The following is a 20,926-nucleotide window of genomic DNA, read 5'->3' as shown; positions in this document are numbered from 1 at the left end:
ATAATCTATATTTTGAGATTTTTTGAATATATTTTTAATTTTTTATATATATTTTTTTTGTTTTGTTTGGTCATGTCAAAAATTATATTATAGATACAAATAATTTTTAAATGAAAAAAAAATTAAAACACATAATGCAAAAATTAAAATCATAATATTATACATAAATAAAAGACGACACAATCGAATATAAACCGCGAGACGAGCGAAAGAACTTCGCATACAATTTTTGTAAAAACATTAGCTATTGAATTTGAAAAAAACAATAGATTTTAATTATCTACGTTCACAATATGATTTTTTTTACCATGATTTTGATATTTTATGATCGGTTATATGCGATGATTTTACGGAGGACTCCTTTCGTAGTGTGGATATTTATACCACCCGTGCTTGAGTGATGCAAAGATTTACGACGCCCGTGTTCTGTTGTCGCCGAAGGCTTACGACGCTTGTATTCCGTTGCCAAATGCTTCCGACGCCCGTGTTCTGTCGCCGAATGCTCGCGACGCCCGTGCTCCGTGGCCAAAGGTGTACGACGCCCGTGTCCGGACGAGACCTGCGTGATGCGTTCCTGCGGCCTAGCGGTCGTTGCACATGACCGGGACGAGGGGGCTCGTGGGCCAATCCTTCGATTCCTCGCTCAAATCATCGCTGCTTTCCGACCCAGATCTAAAGGAAAAAATATATATATAACAAAGCAAACAAACCATCACCGTAAAAAAAAATCGGAATTCATTTGATGTGTCAAAAAATCCGAAATTATGTCATAAAATCCAAAGTGCTGCGATCCGCACGCCACCGCGTGCGCCACAAATGAAGAGTAAAAACAGGTAAACAATAATAAAGGATAAATTATTGTCCCGACCTAAATTCAAAGCAGGTGCAGGTAATTGACCTTTTTGTTTAAGTGTCTTCCTTTAAGTTAAGTTCTTCATCTCTGTTGTAATATGTAAGTTATTATATTAATACAATGGAAATCCATCAAGAATTGTCAATAAAATTTGACCGTGTTCACTCTGCTTTTATCGTACCTCCTCTAGTTGCACATTAGGACTAAAACTGTAATAATAAGTTTTATAAATTACCTCGAACGATTTGGTTCACTGGAGTGAATTTGCTGTTCTTCAATTGTGGGAAGCATGCTTGTAAGCTTGTCCGTTGGCCTTAGAACCTGCAAGATAAACACGTAAATTAATATATATTTTATTTATCCATACTGTTATAAATGCTCAAGTCTGTCTGTTTGCGTGCGTTTCCTTCACGTCGCAACGGAGCGACCTATCAACGTGAGTTTTTGCATAGGGATAGCCGGAGAGCTGACAAGCGTCACAAGCTGCTTTTCATCCGGAAAAAAAAAATCTTTCACTATCACCTACTGAGCCTGTTGTGTTGCAAAAATATACTTTTTTAATTTTTTTTAATTTTTAAAATGGTTGAAAAAAGAAACAAAAAACGAAAAAATACTAAAAAAAACTTTAAAAAACCAAACAAAAAAAAACTAAATAACGACAAAATAATAAAAATAAAAAAAGTACAAAAAAAAGTACAAAAAAAAGTACAAAAAAGTACCAAAAAAATACAAAAAAGTAAAAAAAAATACAAAATAGAAGCCTTCATGGTGCTGTGGTTAAGACACTTGAAATAATACTAAAAAACGACAAAATAATAAAAAATACAAGAGTACAAAAAAGTACAAAAAAAGTACAAAAAAGTTTTTAAAAAAGCACAAAAAAGTGCAAAAAAAAAACAAAAAAGTAAAAAAAAAATACAAAAAAAATACAGAAAGGAGGCATACATGGTGCTGTGGTTTAGACACTTGACTTAAAGAAGGTTCCGGGTTCGATTCCCGGTAAAAACAAAAAAAAAAATTTCAAGCTTTGATGTTCTGTGTTGTAATTCATTACTGTAATTGGGCCTCCTGGCCTGTTGTGGTGCAAAAATAATTTTTATAAAAAAATCTAATCCAAAAAAAAGCAAAATAAAGGGTTTGTACGACAGCGTTAAAGCTGCTGAGATTATGGAAATCTAGGCATCTACAGAGCTTATGATCTGAACCATTCCGAAAATAGTCACTAGTTTTCTCGTTATTTTTTTCTCCATAGTGGGCCAATACGCATGCGAATGTAAGATTCATCTGACTGAGACATTTCACCCGCATACCAAGCAACGCATGAAAATATTTTTCAATCAGTACGGGGGGGGGGAGGGGGGTACTGCACCAACCTTGAGTGTGCGTGACGACAATCTCCAGACTAATCGCTGGCGGTGAGGTGTCTTCTGACGCGCGTTGTACCTCTCCAGAACGTTCACCACGGCCTGATGCGAAGCGTAAAAGGATTCGTCGCTGATCTGTAAAAATATTAACACAGCTTTATTAATCAATGTTTCAAAGACGTTCCTCACCGGGGAGTTATAAAAACTAAAGATATTGAGGGACAATCTTTGGTAAGGGAATATTGAGGGGTTTAAGTGGACTCTGTTCCGCCTATGATTGAACATCCACATTTCCTCAAGCTCCATTCTCAACAGGAGGGCTGATGATAAAGACAATGCAGAACTGTGAGTTTTGAGTGGAGTGAGTTAGAAGTCATTTTAACAAAGTTTTGAGTGTGTCCAAATGATTACAGACAGGCTGGATTGCCTCCCCGGGGAGTTATTTAGATCTAAATTTGTTGCAACAGAGGGAAAACATTTTAGAGAAGGTAATCTGGAAATCTAGGCATGGCTTATAACCTGTCATTGGCTGGTTTAAGTGGCTACTTTACACGCTGTGTAACATTCACCATTCTGCCCATGTTTAACCATCCAAATTCCTCAACACTTCCATCTGTTGGCTTTTGGGAGTTGGGGAAATTTTGATGTTTAAACATGGGCAGAATGGTGAATGTTACGCGGTGCGCAATGTGGCCACTGGAACCAACCAATTACGCGTCATACGCCCCTGTAAATGCATCGACTTCCAGATTACTTTCTCGAAAATTTTTTTAATTAAGAGGTAATTTTGTTTACCTGGCAGATTCTCTGCAGTTCCATGGCGAAGTGGACCAGCTGAGTCAGTTCCGCCATTCTCTCCGAGTTCTGAGTGGAGGCGTTCCTCTGGAGCACCGTCAGCTGTGAGTCTGAGGAAGATAAATAAAAATCAATATTTTTTCCATACATTCTCATTCAAATATCCCCCAATTAACGTTTTCGAGTTTTTCATAACCTCGGTTTTATGTTGAAATTTTTTCGAAACTCATTAAATCCGTCAAAAGAAGACGAGCCGCACGCCGCCGCTCGAATGGAAAATAAAATCGAGGCAAATAAATAAAATGTGTAAATCGTTGTCTCAAACTGAATTCAATGTAGGTGCAGTGTAATTAACCATTTTGTTTAAGTGCCTAATTTTGACATTTCACTAAATTGTGACATGCAGTTGACGCATGTTTAGGAAGAATAAAATCTTTACATCAATAAATTACAATGCAGAAAGTTAAAAAATTTAGTAATAAAAATGAATCGGGTTGTGGTCCTGTGGCTAGTATCTCGGACACACAGACCGAAGGTCCGTGGTTTGAATCCCAATCTACCCCAACTTGATTCCCATTTTCTAATAGTGAGTTATTTACAACTCGTTGAAAGTGGCCGTCAAAATTAAATATTTGGGTAAATCATAAAAATGCAAATATTTCTTTTTTAATTAAAAAAATATATATATTTGCTATAAACGAATTAAATTTAAGAATAATTATTAACCTAATATTTTTGTCTAAAACCAGTTAACCTCATTATTCTCTATTACTATTGCTACAATTAGGCTATTTTGATCTGATCCTGCCAAGTCTTTCTTGATCGTCCTCGTTCATGCTACCATTAATTCTCACTATGTATTTTTATTTGAAGTTATAAACATAATTTGGAAATATTAATATTTAAAACATTTTTTTTTTTTTTTTAAAAAGATATTTGCGTTCTTGTGATTTATTTTATTTTTATTTATTTATTTATTTATTCACACTCTTTATCAAAATACAATTCCATATTCACTTTGCCCAGCTAACAAGGGTACATACCCCGTTCCAAGCTAGGCAATTACATTTTAATATATTATAATACTTAACAAATTAATATAGAGCACAGACAAACAAAATATAAACTTATTCGGATACACATTTTGATTCATATACATACAGACATACACATATATACACATGTACATACACACACACGTACATACACCCATGCGCATACACATACATACATTCATAAAAACATAGACAATTTATTTATGCGAAACTTCATGGTTGTCATCTATAAATATATATTTTTTAAATTATTCTTTATTTTTTATTTTTGACATCCAGTAAGGTTCTCCAATCCGTGGCATGCATCAACTTTTCTGACTCCCTACGACCAATTTACCCAAATATTTCATTTTGAATGCCATTTTTAACGAGTTGTAAATAACTCACTAGTAGAAAATGGGAATCAAGTTGGGGTAGAGTAGGATTCAAACCACGGACCTTAGGTCCGAGACACTAGCCAAAGGACCACAACCCTATTCGTTGAACATTAACTTTGTGGTCAAACATTTTACTGAATGTTATTTGATATTTGCGTATAACCACCGGTGTCCTGACGAAGAGACGGGTACGTCTCGAAACCGGTAGACATAGAAAAGTTAGTAAGTGGTTATTTACAAATATTTAATGACATTTAATAATTAAGATAGTTTAAACGGTTATCGTAAAAGTGTGAAAAAGTTTTCCGCGATGTAAATGACAGTTGAAATTCTGTGGTGCCATGCTAAAAAGTGATACCATATAAATAGAATTTCTTAATATTTAGGGAAAAATCATTGTATACATTTGAATTTTGACGATGACGATGATTCGTAAAGAACTGATTCATGGGGAGTATAGCTCCGGAGTATAAAACTCACCCATTTGCGTGCAGAGCAGCACGAGCGCGAGCTCGCACGCGCGCAGGTTGCAGCAGGCGGCGTCGCAGGCGAGGATCTCGAGGCGCGTGGCGTCGGGCGCGGGCACGCGCAGCAGCGCGCCCAGCAGGCGCAGCCAGTGCAGCGCCGTGACGCACGCGCCCACCGCGCCCAGCTTCTCGCCGATGACGCTCGACATGCGCCGCACGTCGCCCGCCGTGCACTTGCACTGAGAGATGGACACTGCGATGCACAAAACAACGTGAAATTATAGCCGGATGTGTTGAAACGAAACGAAACCAAATATATGACGACACCAAATATATATGATAACACCAGATATATATGACGACACCAGATATATATGACGACGCCAGATATATATGACGACACCAGATATATATGACGACGCCAGATATATATGACGACGCCAGATATATATGACGACGCCAGATATATGTGACGACACCAGATATGCATGACGACACCAGATATATTTGACGACACCAGATATATATGACGACTCCAGATATATATGACGACACCAGATATATCTTCAGTGCGCGGGAAAAAGAGCTTAAGTCATACAATGGTCAAAATAAAATTAATAAAATTAAATTTTAAAAACCCAAAATGTTACAGATAATTTTCTTAGCATATAAAATAAAAAATACTCAAAACAGTTGAATTCTTATGACTTGGCAGCTGTTTTCTCGATTTTAAGACCCATAAAAACTTTGAATGGCTCTCCTGAAAAATTGACTTTTTTGACTTGAGCCCTTTTCCCGCGCACGGAAGATATATGACGACACTAGATTTATATGACGAGACTAGATATATATGACGACACCAGATATTTATGACAACACCAGATATTTATGACGACATCAGATATATAATGACCCTTGATTATACTGGATTTCTATGTTGACCCAGTGGTGGATAGAGCACTTCATTATCACTTCATTGGAATATTTCATAGTCTCTAGACTCGCAGATGTTATGCGTCCAGGTGGATGAAAAAACAGTTGTGTGCGAAATAAAACCAGAACCCTGGAAGAATTTTTTCCACTCAATAGCTACTGTCAGGAAAAATGAAATCGTGGTCGGCGTGTTCGCCTACCATTCTCGAGGTCCTGGGTTGAAATTCTAGGTTCTCCATCTTGTCGAGACACATATATATGGCTGTGGAACTCACCTAGATCTTCGATGTTGATGGTCGGCAGCTGAGGGCGGTGGGAAACGATGGCGATGTTCATACACGAGACTGAGATGCACGACACGTGACAGGGGCGGACCTGAACCGAAAGAAAAAGAAGATGATTACTAAGACAATCGATTAACATACATATCAACAGAGATGGAAAACATCGGAAAGCCAGCAAAAATTACTTTGAGACGGGCATTTTTAAATACAAGCTTTAAATTTAAGCTTTACACTTTCAAAATTTTCCTTCTTTTAAAAAACACGCACTATCCTGGATTCAAACTAAAGATATGAACTCTTTTTTCCTATCATTTATTATGTTGCTCTTTAATAATAAGGAATATTTTTGTGTTTTTATTAATATTTTTTATTTCCTTTTTTAATTACTATAATAAAAAATACCATATTATCTTTTACAGAATATCTTATTTTTTCTTTCTTATATTACACAAAAATATTATAACTGTCCATTATTTATTATAGGAGCAAAAATTCATTGACATTTTCTTGTATACCCACGAAGCCGTGCCTTTGTGGGATTTTTTTGTTAACTATTTTTACTATTGATATGTATTTCATTGTTATGTAGTTATGCTTTATTTTTTTAATACTCTGTTTTATCATTTATGTTTATTGTAAAAAAAAAAAAAAAACAAAAAATAAAGAAAATAAAAAATAGCAGCTACCCCTCTCCCTCCCTCACTCGTGTTCTTCGGGGGAGGGGATAACGAATCTAGAGGCAGAAAACGCTGTTGACATGAACCGGGTTGTGGTCTCGTGGCAGTATTGTGGACTCACGGGCCAAAGGTCAAAGGTTCATATCCCACTCTACCACAATTCGATTTCCATTTTTCTAGCACAAGTTACATATGACTTTTAGGAAATGGTCTAAAAATTAAAATAAATAATCTGAACTAAAATATTTATATTTTTAATAAAAAAAATTAATATCCCTTTGAAGTAAATATAAACCTTATATATTAAGAGCAAGCTAAAAAGTAGTGTAATGGTCAGCGCGTTTGCCTACCATGCAAGAGCTCTCGGGTTCGATTCTCGACATGGTTGATCTGAAATATTTATTTAAAAGGGTGTTTTCTTACTAGAATATTTCAGTGGTCCCTGGACTGGCACCTGAAGCGTGAGACTGATCATCTTACCTTCATTACAAAAAAATTATCAAGATACGCTGCGATTGGTTTACCAAATGGAATGATGATGATAATAAATAAAAAAAATAAAAATAACATTGCTACACGGTTTTCAAAGATCATGTTACAGCCAAATGTGAACCAAGTGTTTTTACAGTTATTTACTAGGAAAAAGACAATAGATTCTGTTTACTGCACACCAAAATAAAACAGGGACGAGCTTGAGTTTGGGTATCGTCTATTGTCTTGTTAACCTTAATAATAAGTTAAGGAATGCTATCTTTGTTTACTTTTTTATATTTGACTTTTTGTGCTGTTACATGTTCACTTAATTGCCATACTTACTAGTTCTTTGCTCAATATATTATTATTGCGTTTTTTAAAATTATTTTTTATTATTAACTTTTAAAAATCATTCTTATGTTGTTGAAATTCCATTTGTCGATGCGTTTTGAAGCTGCGAGACTTTTTGTGATGTTAACTACGAGTATCATATTATGTAAATGTTATCAACTATCAAATATCTAAATTTAGTAAATGGGGTCTAGAATTTCAACCGTCCATGCGCTCAGTAGCTGCGAGACTTTATCTAACTTTCAATTTTATAAATTTGCTTTTTATTTCGTTTTTAAAATATCAGTTAAACTCTAAACTTCAGTGTCGAATAATTTTTTTAAAAATAAAAATGTAAATAGGGGCTAGATTTCTTATTGTCCATGCGCTCTGTAGCTGCAAGACGTTCTGTTATCTAGCTCATATAGATCATAATTGTAATATATCATAATTGGAGACGAGGAACTAGAATCCCAACCGTCCATGCGCTCTGTAGCTGCAAGACGTGTTGGGATATTTATTTATTGTACAGCGCCCTTGAGGTGATTTTCACAAAAATGGCGCTATATAAATTATCCAAACATCATCATCATCATTACACGGTGCGTAGTGGGCACTTAAACCAGGCGACGACGGGTCATAAGCCCCGTAAATGCCTAGCAAGACACGTCGTGTTATTTTTTAAATAAAAACCGTTTTTTGTTATCATTTTTACCAAATAACTAGGCCAGCGATAGTGTATTATTATAAAAGTGATAATTCTGCGGGTCGAAGATCAACGCATAATGGAACGGCCAAATCGCTTGAAGATAAAAAAAATCCGCGAAAAAAATAACGGTCAAATAACAAAACATTCTGTTCTGATAAGGCCAACATATTTTCTCTTATATCACTCAAATTACATACATTAATATTATTATTATAAATCAAATTTCTCTTTTGAAATTTTGTATTACTACTAAAATCGCTTTAATGAAATTTTATCGACTTCTCTTGGTTTAAAATCTTCTCTTGGTTTAAAATCTTCTCCTTATATTGCTTTTTCAAATTTTAAAGATTACTTGCTATACTTGTTATTCCTTCTTTATTTTTTTCTTTTTTCTCTGCTGCCATTGGCATGTTTTTATACTTTTAAACTACTTTTAATTACTTATATTATATATGTTAATAAAATCAATATATTGCTGCTCTTACTATAATGCGACATTAATTTTGAAGATGTTTTTTAAATTGATCTAAATTTACTGTCTTATATTTCACTTAAAGATTCTTCTCATCTTTTCTTTTAATCCCTTAAAATAAATGTGTTTATTTTTTTCCTTTTTTAAAAAAAATGCTATTACTATTTTATTTTATTTTTACATCTGAGCATGTTTTTCATTCTTTATTTACATTCTTATTTTTTAATTACTCTTACAAATTTTCTTCATTTTTGATATTATTTCCATTTGTAAATACTCACTACAAACCTTAAAATATCATTTTTTTTCACTTAAATTTTAATTTTTAAACAACTTTCATTTATGTTTTTCTTTTTTTTTCTCTTCTTTATACTTTCATAATTAACCTTACATATAATTGCTTTATAATATGGAAACTTCACTGGTCCATTAGAATTAAGTCTAATTGTGTAAAATATTAAACTTTGTAACTGTACTGTATGTTTCCTGAATAAAAGAAAATAAGAAAATAAATAAATAAATATCACTTGAGACTCAGTATATCGTGGCTGTACAAGTAAAAGGGACCATTTGCAAAAATGACAAAATTAAGATTATTGACATCTAATGAGGAATTCCACTGTTTTCGATTTTTTTTTTTCTATCAGCGTACTATTTAACTAAGCAAAAATATATATTTTTCTTTTTTGTGCAATATTTACAAAGATATGATCTTTTAAATGTACATTTATCAAATACCGCGCCAAATGACTGCAATCAGTGTGTCACTTTTCAGTAGTGACGTCATGAAACGTCATGAACATATTTTGGAGATAAGATCAAATAAGTATTTAAGCTCCTCGTCTCCAATTATGATATACAGGAGCTAGATTACAGCACGTCTTGCAGCTACAGAGCGCATAGACAATAATAAATCTAGCCCCTATTTACATTTTTTATTTGACAATACAGTTTAGAGATTCAGTGATATTTAAAAAAAAAAAAAAAAAAACAATTTTGAAGTTAATGGTATTCATAACTCAAATATGCCAAAAACGTAGTTAACCGCTTTTCCTTGTAAACCCACGATATAATAAATAAATAAATAAAATATAAACATAAAAATATTCAAAAATGTGTTGATAAATTTGCGCCGTGCAACATTCACGCGCGTAGCGCACAATGCAAACAGCTAAAGGAATAATCACTCGTCATGACAATAACAACTGTGATAATAAATATGTAACGGACTTTCGGACGCACATCCGACAGCCATGCAGAGAAACCATATTTTATCAATATTTACTTTAAGATAAGACTCGATTTACTCGACGCATATTTCAACGGTGATGGAGAGTCGAGAATGAAATATGATTGGGGCATTTCATCATCATTTTTCTGTCCGCACCCGGCGGTCTACACGCCACCGAGTATCGCAACGCGTCTCATTCCTGTGATACGCGAATGTCAGATGGCCGTGCTTACACCTTAGGAAATCCAGCCTGTCTGCAAACATTCGGACATACCCAGAGCATTGTCGAATTGACAAACTGGTAAAAGAAGAATTATTAAATTGGAAAATGGTTTTCAGGCGTTGCCCAGTGAATGAATCTCACCCGCATGGCAAATTATGTTTGCGGGTAGTCGAAGATTGCTTAGTAAGCTAGACGTATCTTCACTTAATCCTCTTACTGTCAATGGTACCAATATCCAATACAGGAAATCCGTAAACAATCTAGGAGTACAAACGGGCGAACATCTCTGCTGGCGAGCTCATACTAATGAATTAAGCCGCAAAATATTCTTCAGTCTACACTCACTTAGAAGGTTGCAAAAATTCTTACCCATTAATACTAAATGCACCCTGGTACAAGCATTACTACTACCCATTCTAGATTACGCTGATGTTTCCATGACTGATTTAAGCTGTGAGCGACTCGATAAACTTGAACGCCTTCAGAATGCATGCATAAGGTACATTTTTGGTCTTGGGAAATATGACCACATTTCTGATTATCGCAGGCAACTGAAATGGCTCAAAATTAGACAGCGGAGAGACTATCACTCCCTCTCACTTCTGCTCAATGTACTCCATAGTCCTAACGCTCCTATATACCTGCGTGAAAAATTTCAACTCTTATCAGTTCACGGTTTACCTCTTCGTTCTAATTCTCGAGGCACTCTCTTAATACCCATACACAATTCCTCTTTCTTCTCTAACTCATATAGTGTCCATGCGGCTCCACTGTGGAATCATCTCCCATCCACCATCAGAGATGTTACTACATTATCTCTGTTTAAATCACGTCTGAAGAAACATCTCCTTTCTCTTCCTTAATCTCTCCTCCTTTCCCTTTTCCCTTTTTTTTTTCCTCTTTTTTTTTCCTTTTTCCCATTGAGTAATAGTTTTGATTTAAGGTAATTTATAAACAAAGAGGTCTTTTTCTATTTTTATATATCTTTAACTTTTTAATATTTTTTTTTCTATTAAATATGTTCTGTAACTTGAACTATAAACATAAAACTTTTATTTTATTGGTTGGTTGGAAGAAATTGCCATTTGGCAATAAGCCCGCCAATGTACAAATAACATTATGTACAAAAAGTTAAATAAATAAATAAAATAAAGGTTTCAGCTCTTTAACTTCACGAAAATCAACAGGTGGAGAGTTGAAGAAATGTGGGTGTTTAAACATGAGCAAAACGGTGAATGTCCCAATTCAACACAGGGCCCTTGGCCTCATAGAGTTTGCGATAAGTTATTATTATATTTTTGTAATTTGTATGTATTTGTATGAAAAAAATAAATTAATAAAAATAAAAAAATTAATCAAGAATACCAAAAAGTTGTGAAAACTAAAATGAAAATAATCTCGGAATCAGACGCAGAAAAAATTGCAAAATAAATAATTATTACCTTCATTTTGGTGAGGAATCGATCCAGCAAGTTGATGGCGTGGAACAGTACATCGCTCGGAAGGTCGTACCAGATCTTGAGGCACCTCAGCACGTGGGCGGCACCGTCCCGAGTTCCCGCAGAGATCTCCCCGCGCTGTGAAAACAACGGGACAATATATAACCAGGGTTCGCCGATCCGACGCTTTTGCCGACAACTGTCATTCTATTCAAGCTATATTTTGAGGACTACAGTAAATTTTTATTTCTTAAAAAATATGTATGTTTGTCACTATTTTGTTCCATAGTGAAATTATTAATCAACATGTTCATATACAGTGGTAAAATCCACTGATTTTCTCAAATAGAACGGTTTAGGTAGCTAGGAAGAAATTGCCTTATGGCAATATGCCCACCCTTACGTGTGTGTATGTAAACTATACGCGTATTAAGTGTTTAAATAAATAAATAAATTGAAAACGTTAAAAAAAAAAACAGGCAAAAAGCTCATATTGAATACAAAAGTTTGACCAACATATCATTCACTTCACCCGCAATGGTGGACCATTATACTCGTATTAGATAAATTAAATGAATATTTGTACCTGTGGATTAGTCGGCAACACGACATTGGGTTGGAACTTGGCCTCGACTTGCAGATACTCTCGCAGCGTAGAATACAAGTCTTCGGCGGCGTTCTCAGCGTACAGCGGCGGCGCCGCGCGTCCCTCGCTGCAGCCGGCGACGTCCATCCCCTCGTCCACCCGCTCCCGCTGCTCGCGGGCCGGCGGCATGATGACGTCGCCGGGCCCCTCGACGCACGCCCGCTTGACGCCGTCGAACGCCGGCTTCCCGCAGAAACCCATCGGGACGAGGGACTCGCAGTTCTCCTCGGCCGCCTTCGCATTGGCCTCGACGCGCTTCTTCGTCAGGCTCTCGCGCCGCTTGAGCAGGGACTCGTTGAGCGCCTTGCCGGGGGACTCGCCGGACTGGTGGAGCTTCTTCGCGGCCACGTTGCGCTCCTGCTTGGCGTACTTGGGGTTGTGCTGGTTCTTGCGCGCCCGGTCGTCCCTGAAGCGGTTCCGGTTCTTCTTTCTCGGCGTCCTCGGTTCCTTGCTAGCATCCGGATAATTGACCGCCCCTCCGCTTATTTTCGGTCGTCTGTTCATTGCGGTCGGATCCGTCGAAGCGCGCAGACTGCCGAAAGCAAGCGAAAAGGGGCCAGTACCTGGGGAAGACATGGGGCGATCAGTTGCGAAAACGGGCGAAAGAAAATCAGCTAGTTTCGCGCGGTCTCGCAATCTGAGCAGTTAACGGTGATCGATCGCACTTTAATTAAGAGGTGCGATTTTTTCACCGCAGGTCTAAACTTTCGGGCTGTTTTGTTGAAAAACTAACCTCTAGCATTCGACAATGACCCCAAGTTTTATTATTTTTTTTATTCCAAGTTAGGTACTTTTACAGCAGTGGTTGAGCACCGTCTGTAGGCCACCGATACAAGGCGTTAATGGCAACACTCAGATTCAAAATCATAGATTAACTATTTCTCGAATTGCTAAGATGCACCATAGACACCGCTGTAACGGCTTGGAAATTATCGGACGTATTTTCTTTTTCAAAATAATGGCAGAAATTCAAGTTTCTCACCTATTAGCTGCAAAATTATAAAAAAAAACAATATATACTCATGAATTTTTTAGGCATAAAATACAAAAAGAAAATTTTAGTGCAGTGAACTCCGGATTTAAGGTCCGAGGTTTGCTCCCCGCTGGACCGCAACTTGATTTTGATTTTCCAACAACAGTGACCCAACAATTTGGGTCAGGAATAATGCAAAATCCACGGGAGACTTTTTATTATAGAAAAATATGACCGATTTGAACTTTTGGCGCTACGAAAAATCTATTGCCAGCAATGTCTTAAATATGTTTTTATGCGCCAAAATTTATTTCCTAAACATTTGAATAGATCTAGTCAAAGATTGAATAGTTTACTTGAAATCCCTTGCTGTAAATCCAAATTCAGGCAAAGAAATTCATTTTTCATAGCTCCAAAACTGTTCAATACATTTCATAAGGACAATGTGAAAGAGATTCATTATTTGAATCTGTTTCAATTAAATTTTTTATTAAATTATGGATAAAAACATTAGATTTAAATAGCTTCATTTTTTAATTACTTACTTTTATTATGATTTTTATTGACAAATAAATTGTGTTCAAATAATTAGCACTATTTTTTTTTTTTATATTTAAATCTTAAAGTAGGGCACACATATCATACATATTGTTACGTGTGTTCTAATAATAACATTGCAAATATATTTAATTTATAAATTGTTTATCACATATGTCTTGACCATTATTTTAAATTTTGATATGTTTTTTTCTTCATAAATATTTTTTTCCATTTCGTAATACTTTTTAATTGCTTTAAATAAAATTGAATTTCTTGACTTGGCCTTTTTCCTAAATGGAAGTCTAATTTTGTTCTTTTCTCTAGTATTGTGAATTTTTTCCAAGATTCTGTTTTTTTATTAGAGTTTATAATTTTATGAACAAATATCATTGTATTGTAAAATATTCTTTGTTTATATGTTAATCATTTCATTTTTTGATATCTAACATATTCTTACAGGAGCCTTTAATGAAATTAAAAATAAAACGTATACCCACACGCAGGCCATGCCTGTGTGGGGTATTTTTTTGTGTTGATGTAATAGTATATCTTGTATTTGTGACTTATGTATACGGGGTGTTCTTTAAACCCTGTCACATCCGAAACCACGATGATCAGTACGACCAAGAAGACATATTGTCACATTAAAATAAATTTTTAGAACGAGTAAAATTTACAAAAATGAAACATAAAAAAAACCAAATGGTTGCTTACTTCTGCAAGGCAGAAGCGCGGAGAGGGGAGGGGGGAGTATGATACACCATCAACCACATGGCCACGCCCCCTCGCTTCTCCCCTGCAGAAGTAAGCAACCATTTGTTTTTTTTAAATATTTTATTCATTTAAAAAATCTGCGTTCTAAATATTGTTTTAAATATGCTAATATGTCGTCTTGCCCATACTGATCATCGTGGTTTCGGATGTGACAGGGTTTAAAGAACACCCTGTATATATTGTAAAATGTAAAGAAAATATTATAATAAATAAAAATAAAAAATTTGAATCTCATTTTTGCAATAAAACGAAATTTCGGGGTTTTCAGTTTGTGGCCCATTTACCAAATGATGACATAATAATTATTTTTAATTTCTTACATTTGATTAGCTAGGCATTTATAATTAAGTAGTTTTAGTTTTTCTTTTTTATGTTATTGTTTTATTAGTATAGGACTACTTACGCTCTAAAGATAGAAAATCTCCATCTTAGAACAGGCTGTGCCATGTTAGATGGAGACTATCATAAACAGAGAACACTCCGTTTTCATTTTACATGAATTGGTTTTATATAGATTCCCTGTTATTAAGTATGCGTATTATTTTTCTTGCAATAAATTTATAAATAAAAATAAATAAATGCATAAAAATTTTAATATATTTTTTGGCTTAGTTGACAAATAAAAAAATTATAAAACTGATGTACTTTTTCACTTTGACTAGTAAACTGGGTGATCGATGTGACATACATAATTTTTATGTGTTTTTAATTAACCTTGTTTACGATCGCAAAATAAATATTATCAATTATGGGTGATAATTTATTTACCGACATTTGGCACATACAATTAAATCATAATCGGCCTTGAGCTTAAAACGCCGAACGGTCTATATTTTTTATTTACTAAAGGAACATGAACATCGCACGCAGGCAAAAGTAAGTCATATAAACTGAATCAATATTTCGTTAGGTGACGACAAACCAAAAAACTGACAAATTTCGCAAATTGACAGTCCTACTTATAATATTACAAAATGGATGACCAGAATCTGATACGAACATCGAATGTTGAGGATCTAGGCGTTAGATTTGTGAGCACCCTGACATTTCATGATCACACAGACAATCAGCGGTAATGCATTGAAGATGTGTGATTCGTTCTGCGTACTGCCAGGGTTTTCGAAAACACCCGCGTACTGAGAACTCTTTACAACTCCTCGGTGCGAAGTAGACTCGAGAGCGGCTCAATGATTCGGGGGCCACACGAACTGAAGTACTCTCTTATGATAGAGAAAATACAAAAGAAGTTTCTGAGATATCCCTACACGAGAGAGTGCGGGTATTATCCTCGGCTCTACCTGACCGAGTTTCTCCGGGGTATGCTCGGCTACAACAGTTTAGAGACTAGAAGGAATGTGTATTTGACTACACATTTTTATCCACTGTCGCGCGGTATGATCGATTATTCTAAAATTATGATGAGCATTGGTTTGTATGTTCCTAAGACAGCGTCAGCATAGATTGTTTCATATTCCAATATTCAGGACCAACCTGCCTATGGTTATGCCTGTTGGAAGGGCTATCGCTACGCTGAACAACATCGCTCTGGATACTGATCTCTTCCATGTATCCGAAGGGGTTTTCCGGAGCAGGATTCTTCTACTACTTTGACGTGAGTCTCTTTCGTGTATTTTTTTTTTCTTTTTTATAATATGTACGTATTGAATATATTTTTGTAATGTATATGTTATATTTAAAATAAATTAATTGAATTGAATATTTGTCGAGTTCGATCACGCCATTTTGAATTTCATATTTACTGTGGCCAGGCGGACGAAGACTAGTCCTGTGTGCGAATTAGAACCGGGGCCCCGATTACATCGGAAGATAAAGACGTCATACCTTCACCTTGACGGTATAGTTGAAGATAAATTCTCTCTAGGGATTACAAAGATACCGACCCCCCCCTTCAAGTTTTGGGAAGGTATATCGATATAAAACAAGGAGAAGCGTACGGCACGGTATACATATCTACGCACTAAAATGACATAGCTTCAGTATGACGTCACAGTTGAAGATAAAATTCTCCCCACCGACTACAAAGATATACTACCGATCCCCCCACCATCAAATTTTGAAGTAAGTACATCGGTTTATACCGACGGGTCTAGAATCCTCGGTACGTTTATCTACACATTAAAAGAGACATAAATTTTGCTCCACCGAGCAATTTTTCCTTTTATTACGATTTATTTTAATTAATTATCGTTCTGAGGTTGACGTTTTTTTCTTAAAAGCCCATTAAAAATATGAGATAGAAATGAGTAAATTTTGAATTCGAATTTAATTCTGACATAATTGTCAGTTTTGAAAACGAGTGGTTAGATGCAAAAAATAATGTCGCTAGATTCTGCCCTATTAACATATAAGAGTATCAGAGAACGTATCGATTGAAGGCCTTGTAATTCCTCAGCAGATAAATACAGACGAACGATAAGCATACCGTCTTGGCGGTTGTCAAAAGTCATATTAAATTCATGTTCAAACGAGCATCTTCTGGTTGAATTGGTATTTATCAGAGTTTATAATCGCTTTGAAGTGGGCACTTTCTATCACAGAAGCCTATTTGAAATATAAATAAGAACTATATTAAATATTAATGAAGTAAGGAACGCAGACTAACTTTTGTGGTCATTCATTGGTTTGTTTTGATAGTTATAGTTCTTATTTATATTTCAAATAGGTAACATACCGAGGTAGATACAGATAGTACACAAGTTAAGTATACCGTCTCGATATATAAAGATGAATATAGCGTTCATAATTGAGGCCCAGGGACTATGAAATATTCTAGTGTAAAAGTACCCTTTTAAATAAATATTTCATATCAACCATGTCGGGAATCAAACCTGAGACTTCTTGCATGGCAGGCTAACGCGCTGACTATTACACCACGAGGCCGGGTAAATTATGAAAACACTTATATTTCCTTTTTTTTTAAATTAATATATTAGCCAAGGCGTTATTATTGATATTTTTATTAAAATTATTGACTATGGAGTTTTATAAAAAAAACTAAATGCATAAATATTAACAAATTTAAATAGGTACAAATGAATCTAATAAATGTCAATCCACCCTAATTTTACAGTGCCGTTCAGATCTAGATTATATGTGTGAAATAGGCTATTTTCTGTCTGATTTTTCGCGGCTGGTTTGTTTATTTGGAAATTCTTGTAATAATGAACAGATTTTAGTTGAGTTATCTACTCATAATTCTGTTACATTTTTGTGTCTAGATTCCAAAATCAAAAATTGCGAGAAATTTTCTTCTTGATTCGATTGTCACTTGTTTTTTTGTAATGTCATTCAATTTGTAAAGAAAAGTTCTTGCGTAATGCGTTCAGTATATAAATATTTGATAAGCCACCGAGAATTTTCTAGATTTCATAGTTTTTGGCAAGATATAGGAAAACAGTTTTTTCACGCAAGTTCAAACTGGACGTATCAAACGGAGATTTCTGTAGAGCGCTGTCCCTCTCGTACGCGCGGAACAGATGTATGACATCACTGTGACAAAGAAGATTCTAGACAATTAGGCATGTTTTCAAAGAAATTAGACGAATTTCACTATAATTGTGACGAATTTGTACCCAAATGATAAGAAAGCGGAGATTTTATAGCTAGATTACTAAATAAACGCGTCAAACGTCAAAATGATTGGACAAATATTTTTAATGGCCGTCACGTACGATCTTAAATCGTCTTTTTGGGGCAAAATCTAATTGAATTTTCACAATTTTAAGTCATATTTTATATAATCGTCCCGTTGCGATGCTTTTAGAATTTAAATAAAGTAAAATTACTACAAAATGAGTGAGAAATCGTCACGGAAAAAACGGGAAAAAAAAGTAGTATAGAAAGTACTGCTTAGCGACTGGTTTTCCTATAATTTCAAAGACAATTTTACAGTTAAAATACGATTTAAATGTATGAATATGTTTAATGGACTCACCCGGATGCTAATTTCACAGTAAAATGCGGTAAGTTGTTGTTCAAATTGAGTATATTTTAGTTTTGAAATTTCGACAATGTCCAAAAGGAGGTTGACAGATTAATGTTACAATTTACAAGATGGCGTAGCGTAATACCTTCACGGGACAACCGAAGTCAAGTTACGCGCCACCGCGTTAAAAGAACCATATCCACACATGCGGGGTTCTTTTAGCGGCGTACGAAATTAGACTTTTTTACTAGTGGTGTAAAATTCACAGCGTTTAAACGCGGTGGATACAAATTCCGACCAATAGCGATGCAGTAGAAATTCTCAACTGAACAAAGAAATCTAAACATGAATAAATTATCGTCGATTTCACATCCTAATTGGGAAAACTGATAAATAAATTGTTTATTTTTAATTACCTGAGACATTGTTTTGACTAGAAACAGTTGCAGATATCACAAATTGTTGAAATTATAGTAATCCCATTTTGAGATTCAATTGGCGTCGGGCGTTGTCAGATCTCGTCGTCCGCGCCCCTTCAAACGGTTATTTATTTGTGTTCGCGTACAATTACGCAAAAGACTCCGACCCATAATGCAATTTGGTTTATTTCGAGCGGCTGCGGGCGCTTTTGAACTCAAAATCACTTTTAAAATCCATATAAGTCGAATTAAAATTGCGTCACTTCGACTGAATGGCAACGCCGCGGCACTAAACGACAAAAGCGAAAAATTCGAAAATTCAAATTTCGATTTTATAATAATTGCACTGTTGCATAATTACAGCGCAGCTTTTTTCACTTTAAAACAAGGGGTACTTGACTTATAAAACTTTATTTATTTATTTTTATGCTGAGCGACGCGGCTATCAAAAATATTTCAAACGGAGAGTCGACTGACGCCCCGCGCAAACAGATTTTGATTGTAAACAAAGGAAATCAGCTGGTTTGTATTTGAAATACAAGCGAAGCCGCGACTCTTCCCCCCCCTCTAGGCCTCTAGGCTTGTCCTTCGCAACGAGCGACGGCATACCTACTCACTTCACTCAGTGATGGAAATTAATTATTTTATTCATTTCATCGTCATGCTAACCCAAGTTGCATCGCATGCTAAATGCTAAATTGTGTTACGGAATTTTAGGTCTCAGGAGGAAGTTTAGTGCTACGGGATATGGATTATAAAAATGTTTTCTTACGTGCGGTAAAAATTAGAGCATTACGTTTTACTGCGAAGTTTCTTGAAAATGTATGAAAAAAACATAGAATAATACAATAATATACCAGAAGGCGCGTAGAACCGAGTTTGTATACATCGTACAGTGTCCAAAAGTCCCCCCTCTACCCGACATCCCGCCTGCGCGCATGCGTGAAGTGGCCCCATATTTTTTTATTTATTTAAATTGAAAACATACTATAGATAATTTTATATAATATTCCCAAGGAGTTTCTGTAAAAAAACTCATTTAGGGACATGTAGATAACAATATTTATTTACAGACGTTTTTATATTTTAAACTTTAACATTATTTACAAAAGCAGGATAAAAATTATGATACACTACAAATTAAAAGGGTATGAAAAGTTTTAAAAATTACAAAATAAACATAATTCAAGGTACGGAAATAAATTCAGAGTGAAATAACCATAATACAATCTGTAAAAGAAAAATTAAAAAATATGAAAAGTTTGAAAATTACAGATATGGATACAGGTTGTTCTTTAAACCCTGTCACATCCGAAACCCCGATGATCAGTATGACCAAGAAGACATATTGGCACATTAAAATTAATTTTTAGAACAAATAAAATTTACAAAAATGAAATATAAAAAAAAACAAATGGTTGCTTACTTCTGCAAGGGAGAAGCGCGGAGACGGGAGGGGGAGTATGATACACCATCAACCACATGGCCACGCCCCTTCGCTTCTCCCCTGCAGAAATAAGCAACCATTTGAGTTTTTATTTATTTATTTTTTTTAAATCTGCGTTCTAAATATATTTTTAAATATACTTATACGTCTTCTCGCCCATACTGATCATCGCGGATTCGGATATTAAAAAATTACATGAATGAAAAAGTTTTTAATATTAACAAAATATATGTACCTAATACAGGTTTAAACAAATATAAGATAATTTTGTGTTTTGTTGTTATATTTTACAACAAAAAATATTTTACTTACTGGACTATAAAAAAGGGTACTTTTATTAGGCAAACGAAAAAAACATTAAATAATCAGCTAAGGTAGCTAACGGGCGTCAGGTAGAAGTACTAGATATTTTTCTATTCGTGCGTGTGATGCGTGAAGTTGTCTCTCTCGCTCCCGAATATACCTGCATTATTGAGAGTGAGACGTAAAGAGTGTGTG

At 35.1% G+C, this 20,926-nt stretch overlaps 1 protein-coding gene across 2 annotated transcripts; it reads right to left on the bottom strand.

Moving 5' to 3' along the window:
* Positions 1–312: 312 nt before the first annotated feature.
* On the bottom strand, positions 313–19,488 carry CycG (cyclin G). Of its 2 annotated transcripts, none has more exons than XM_088237121.1 (9): positions 18,979–19,488; positions 12,270–12,892; positions 11,687–11,821; positions 6,120–6,219; positions 4,925–5,164; positions 3,013–3,122; positions 2,227–2,352; positions 1,089–1,174; positions 313–672 (listed from the first exon to the last, which is right to left on the bottom strand). In XM_088237121.1, exons 2-9 carry the CDS (start codon positions 12,831–12,833, stop codon positions 582–584), a joined length of 1,452 nt encoding a protein of 483 aa, XP_088093247.1. In that variant the 5' UTR covers positions 12,834–12,892; positions 18,979–19,488; the 3' UTR covers positions 313–581. The 2 variants fall into 2 exon arrangements, with proteins under 2 accessions (XP_088093247.1, XP_088093246.1); XM_088237120.1 differs by lacking the exon at positions 18,979–19,488 and adding an exon at positions 18,572–18,901.
* Positions 19,489–20,926: the final 1,438 nt, after the last annotated feature.

Source organism: Micrasema longulum, unplaced genomic scaffold (genome assembly GCF_059751315.1).
Source record: "Micrasema longulum isolate JH-2025_06_02 unplaced genomic scaffold, ASM5975131v1 h1tg001648l, whole genome shotgun sequence".
Taxonomy (NCBI): Eukaryota; Metazoa; Arthropoda; class Insecta; order Trichoptera; family Brachycentridae; genus Micrasema; species Micrasema longulum.
The sequence above is the reverse complement of the archived record's forward strand: the minus strand, read 5'-3'. Positions and strand labels throughout refer to the sequence as shown.